Source organism: Babylonia areolata, chromosome 21, assembly GCF_041734735.1.
Source record: "Babylonia areolata isolate BAREFJ2019XMU chromosome 21, ASM4173473v1, whole genome shotgun sequence".
NCBI classification, from domain to species: domain Eukaryota; kingdom Metazoa; phylum Mollusca; class Gastropoda; order Neogastropoda; family Buccinidae; genus Babylonia; species Babylonia areolata.
The window spans coordinates 44,032,627-44,039,110 of NC_134896.1; the positions used below are offsets into that span (position 1 = coordinate 44,032,627).

The 6,484-nt window shown below is 36.6% G+C and overlaps 1 protein-coding gene across 2 annotated transcripts in view; it reads left to right on the forward strand.

Annotated features, from left to right (window-relative positions):
• LOC143295710 (ciliary microtubule inner protein 6-like) overlaps positions 1-5,477 on the forward strand; it is a 45,046-nt gene extending 39,569 nt beyond the window's left edge. Inside the window, exons 4-6 of one of the 2 annotated variants that reach the window (XM_076607334.1) lie at positions 175-290; positions 815-1,041; positions 3,921-5,477. In XM_076607334.1, coding sequence (XP_076463449.1) covers positions 175-290; positions 815-1,041; positions 3,921-3,951 — 374 coding nt within the window. In that variant the 3' untranslated portion in view covers positions 3,952-5,477. Of the gene's footprint in view, positions 1-174; positions 291-814 lie in introns of both variants that reach the window. The other variant, XM_076607333.1, reaches the window with a different exon arrangement.
• The last annotated feature ends 1,007 nt before the right edge of the window (positions 5,478-6,484 follow it).

Genomic DNA, 6,484 nt, shown 5'->3' on the forward strand with positions numbered 1-6,484 from the left:
GTTTGTTGATGACTGACCTTGTTTCACTATGCTTGAATGTGTGTGTGTGTGTGTGTGTGTGTGTGTGTGTGTGTGTGGGTGGGTGTGTGTGTGTGTGTGGTGAGGGGGGTTCATGTTTGTATGTGCATGAGCATAGATTTATACATCTCTGTCTCTGTGTGTGTTTATGTGTAGCTCCTGTAAACTTTATGAAGGAGAAGGATGGGCAACAGGGTTTCTACAAGGAGGATTTGTCTTTTGAGCATCAGTATGACAGCAGATCCAACCCTAACTACCCGATCAGAAGCAAGGTGAGAATTCTATGAATAAATATACACATATATACTTGCATATGTACATGCAGCTATGCATGCACATGAATCCTTACACACATATATATTCATACATATGCACACACACCAATGTGCATATGCATGCATGCACACTTACACAAATGCATACACATGCATATGTACACACATTCATAAACAAAAATATGCACAAAAATGCATAAATACACATATGTGTGCCTTCATGCCCATGCACACTCATGCATCCATTGTTATGGTTAAACTCCCTGTCTTACTTTACCCAAATCCTGCACATGCTTGTACTTATAAACGTAATTCTCTCTTTATTTTTTTTAGATTTTTGAATTTTGCTTCCAGTGGAAAGTCATGAACAAACATGTGCATATTTGACAGCATCTCAAAATGGATAAGATATTTCCTATTCAGAAATGGAAGATATAGAGTACAGAAGTGTTTGATAAAAGGAAAAATAATGAAATTTTAAAAATCATGCACACACTCACCATCATCCTCTCTCTTTCCAGCGGCATGGTGCCTTTGTCTATTCCAAGCTGAGCTCAGAGGCCAAGCAGAAATTCACTGAGTACCACAAAGAATTAAATGAGGAGTCCCAGACTGCCTTTAATCAATCTTCTGATGGCATGGAAAATTGCCAGGAACCTGTTCCATCACTAACACAGTCAGCCAGACCCACCGCCAAGGTTCCCAGTCCTGAGAGGATGATGCCCACTGCCTCATCCCCCATTGAATGGTATGACCCACAGAAGGACATGCTGAGGCAGCAAACATCTGTATCAGACCCAAGGCAGTAGACTGTCTCTGATACACAGTAATGCATTTGGTTCCTGCTTTTTTCCATTGTTAAAGATGTTTGAGTGCAAGACACTGATGGAGCATTTGTTTATACCTGAATGAACCAATTCACACACAAGCACGCACACAATCACACACACACACACTACCTGAATGTACCAACACACACACACACACACACACACACACACATACACGCACGCACACTAATGCGCGCACAGAATGTGGAGAGTTGGCCTAGAAGTAACGCATCCGCCTAGGAAGCAAGAGAATCTGAGTGCACTGGTTTGAATCCTACACTCTTCACTATTTTCTCCTCCTCCCCTGGACCTTGAGTTGTGGTCTGAATGCTAGTCATTCAGATGAGATGGTAAACTGAGGTCCTGTGTGTAGCATGCACATAACACACATAAAAGAACCCACTGCAACGAAGATGTTGTCCATGGCAAAATTCAGTAGAAAAAACACATTTACAGGAAAAGACAGTTGCAGGCAAAAAACAAAAGCCAAAAAATTGGTGGCACTCTCACTGTAGTGATGCACTGTCCCTGAGAACGGCAGCCTGAATTTCACACACATAAATTTGTTGTGATTAGGGAGTAATACAATACAATGCAATACAATATAATGCAATACAACACAATACAATGCAATACAATACACCCACATCAACATATGCACTGCCACCATGCCAGCACTATCACAAGGCATGACAACAATAAACAAAAAGTATTTGAAAATTCTCTCAAAATAACACTAAATGACTTTTGTATTAAAAGTCAAACTCATTTCAAATGTGGTGTTGAATTATCAAGTTTTATTCCCCAGAACAATTTCCAGTGTTTTTGTCCCTGTATTTGCAAATTACACCATGATGTTTGAGTGTACTTTACTGAAGAAAGCAATATACAACTATACAATTTGGGTTCACATCTTCCAAAGTTCAACATGATTAGGATTTGCTCTCTCATTCAGCAGATGCACATGTAAATAAAAGATGAAGAGGAAAAAAAAAGTTTTATTTACCAATGTGCAAACTTATCAGTTGCACTACTAGCTTGAAATTATAATCCCTGGTGTGTCTAGCAGCTTGTTTATTTGTCTTTTATGTTTTGATGAAACCTCATTCTCCTCTTAACTCTGTGAAGAGTCATTGGTGTGGCACACAGAAGAACTGTTCACCTGATTCCTTCAGGTCTGTCAGTTGTGTGTCAAAGCCTGGTTTTCCTGTCCAATTTGTGATGTTATTCTTTCGTTTTACCCTCTGTCTTTCTCACTGGACAACTTGTTGGAAGACTGATTCAGCAAGGTCATTGGATCTTGATATGTGGTCATACAAACATTGTCAGCAGATCTTCATGTGGTCCAGTGTACTGCTTGATTGCCTGGTGCACTTGTTCATTGGCGATATGATCAGTGTATGTGACAAATAGCATCTTGCAACAACGTCTCATTTCCATGGCTTGGATTCTTCTTTTCAAATCTACTGTGAGGGTCCATGTCTGGCATGCATCCACGAAGATGGAATATACCAGTGCACACAGGAGCCTGCTCTTGTGTTTCATGGAGATGATGTCCTTCCATACAATTTTCAGTCTGGACAGTACTCATGTTGTCTTTGCTACCTTATATTGGGTCCTTGTAGAACAGTTCCTAGCTTCTGTTCATGGACACTTATACTGGCACTGATGGTGATGCTGTGGCTGGCCATCAACTTGGTCTTTTCAGTGCTGATTTTCATGCCACATCTTATAAATCAGTGTTGAAAAGACCGGGTCTGCACACTCTTGGACTTCATTTAAATCTAATTTCTTATTTTGGGGTTCTCATTCTATATTACGGGCTTTCAGAAAAAACAAAACAAAAAAACCCATCTGTTCTCAGACCAAATCCATTGAGAATATCATGTTTGAACTTCATTAAAGCAATGTTCAAGATTCCACGTTACATAAAAACTAAAGGCAATTTATCCTAACATTTCTCAAGGCATGTAATGTGGTGTGCAAACTGATTCCAGGTAAGGGGTATGAACGTATGCAGCATGCTAAGAAAATTGTCTGTCTCTTACACTGATTCAATGCCTCATGAGAAAGGGAGAAATTAACACATTTCATCCTGCATCACAAGGTTCTTGTGATGTCAGTGTGTACACACAAAAACTGCAGAATGAGAAATTCCTGCTTTGAACCCTCTTTCATTTCTTCTGCTCTGAAACTGGTTTGTCATGTAACAAAAAGATACAAGTCTGCCAGCATCGCCAGTGACCCATGATACACTTTGAGACCAGTGTGTACCTGTTTCAAATCTCTGCTTTTAGTTCTGTTTATTTTGGTTGTTTTGTTTTAATCAGTTTTGTTTTGTTTGCTGTGGTTCAGTCTAAACACTGTGAGTTGTGTGGAATGGAACTGATGCTGATGATGTTCAAGAGAAAATAATCAACACTGTTAGGGAGGAAATAAAAATAAATCACCAGTACTTTGGTAATTCTTTTAGATGCACAAGTTTTAAAACAATCCATTCAGAAACAAAATTTTACTGAATGATTTTTTTAGTTAAACCTGTTTCAGCCTCATTGCTTGAAAATTACTTTGTATGGAGAATGTGGTTACTTAATTTACTTGGGATGAAATGGATTACCAGGCTTGTGCAGAGAAAAAGTACCCAGAACATACTTAATTTGGTTTTGTCATTAGTTAACTTGTTAACAATACATTGCATCCTTTGTTAATTTTACAAGGATGCTACTAGGTACATAAGCTTTGCATTATTTTGCTCTTAAAAAAAATTATTTATTTTTTTACATACCTTTTATTACAGTTGCCATGAGAAATCCAGATTATTGCAGTAAGTACTGTGCAAAGGTGTTTAGCTTAGTTGTGAATAGTTTCATTTGTGATATTTTAGAATATTGCTTTATATTAGCAAGCTAGCATCTGCAATTGTGCCTTAACACAAAGTTGTTATTTTGTTGCTTTTTTTTATTTTTTATTTTATTTTTTTTTTATTATAAACATTTAACTAAAATGGGTGTGAGCATGTATTAAATTTTCATTGTTTCTTACCCTCCTTGTAATGGATCTGTTGTTAAAATGTGCTAAGATCTCAGATAACAATTCAGCACATACATCACATAGAACCACAGAATACATGTTTTCCTTTCTCTGATTCTTAGTTTTTTTACACTTTCAACCCTCTGTGACCTACAACAGTGTATCTCTGCTATGGCAGTTTGGTCCTGCCATTGTATAACAGTATTGCAGGGATCTCCCTTTAACCTCGCACACCCTGATATGGAGTATGGATTTAACAAAAAATAAATTGAACCAGCTAAACTTGAGAATGTATCGTGAGGCATTTCTGGTGAACATTCAAATTACATTTTTTGTATTAGTTAAGCCCCTTGTCTTGTAGTTACCTCTTAAATATTTGAAGATCTATTGTGGTTGTTACTTTATCAATCCTGTCTGACCATTTATATGATAGACCTCCTAGACATAAACATGCATGTGCAGACATACACATTTTCCCCAACTCTGTCCCAAATATGTGATGAAACTAACAGTCATGTACAGATTATAATAAATATTTTTTTGTTTCTGTATGGAAAATGCGCACATATATGCACCCGTTTTTCCTCTATCCTACTCTGAATCTGTGACAAACTTACCGATCATATATTCATGATAATCTCTCTTCCTGATCTTTCTCTCTCTTACACACACACGTTGTATACATTTCTCTTATGCTACTCCAAATCTGGGATAAACACATTATTTTTTAGATGTGTTTGACATCTCTTTCTGTATGTATTTCATGCTGAAGCATGAGACAAGGCACATTACTGAGAAAACAAAAATATTTATCCCAAAAGGGACTGACAATGTAAAGTATTATCTTCTGTGGACTTGTCAGTTTGCTGAGTCTTAACAGACATTATTAGTATTACACACAGAAAAGGTTGACCCAAAAGCCAGGGATTCAAATCAGTGATGGAGATGTAGTTTTAAGTTTAAAATATTCTGTGTTCCAACCATATCCACATGAATGAAAAACCTTAATCTCTCTGTCACACCAGGAAACTTTGAATATCTGGTTTTTAGATAAATCTCAAGTCAGTTGCCCCCCAAAGTAAGTTATTTCCAAAGCTGGTTTTTGTCTTTATCAAAATGTCTTGAACACTAATGTTTGTCTCACACATGTGAATATTGTACAGTATTTTATGATTTTCATACAAGTTTACTCATTTTACGTATTTGCTTGTTCTACAAATATTTATGACAGAAGTGCTCAGCCACCATGTGCTTTTTCTCTTATTAGGTACCATTAAAAATTTTTGTTCTCTGTTATGACAAATATATATGATTATGAACTTTTTCCATTCTCGCAGTATGTTCATGCATTAGTGGGTGACTGTATGTGCGTATGTATATGTACATATGAATTATATTTGTGTGTGCATGAAATAGAGAGAGAGGGAAAGAGAGTGTGTGTGTGCTCACTTGCACATGTGTATGCATGTGTGTGTCAGTTCCTGCGCTTTAAAGCAAGTCTGTGTGTATGCATTTATGTGTGTTACATGTGTGTGTTTGTGTATGCATTCATGTGTGTTATGTTTTGCCTTTCACATGTACATCCACACATACAATATGCTTGTGCACTCTCACAAGCACAAACCCATACCATAAACCAAAGAGATATATGCAATAACTGTTCTGTATTGCTGCCAATACATCATTGCTGATTTCCTCACAAAGTTAAAAAAGAAAAGAAAAAATATAGCTACCAGTTCATTTTCTGTCAGTACTTATGCATACCATGATAATCAACACACACACTGCATGATACATTTTCAGATTTTGTTATATCAGTTCAGATGAGATAGATACACACACATACTGGCACAGTGTCTTTCAAATGATCAAGGTTCATACACAATACAAATTTTCACCTATGTTGAGTTACACATGCATATATTAGTCTTCAAATCACAAACTTGCACATTTGTGTACAATCCCTCTATCAACCAACACTGACAAGGAAATGAACAAATATTTGCAAAAAATTGTGGAAAAATAAAGCAGAAAGATAAATAGAAATACAAATCTATCAATAAATAAACAGGATAAACAGGAAAAAGATGTGTCATCGGCAGGGCTGTAAATTATCATTGCTTTAATTTTAGATATATAGATAAGAACGCAAAAATGTGAATTTTGATTCTGTATTCAAAACTTTTTCTGTCAACAAAGTCTGAAGTGCCAGATCCACTTCAGAGTCCTGAATTAATCACAATTTCAGCGAGTCCTGAATGAATAATAATTACAGAGAATCTGGAATCAATATCAGTTACTGTGTCCTGAATTCATAACAATTTCAGACAG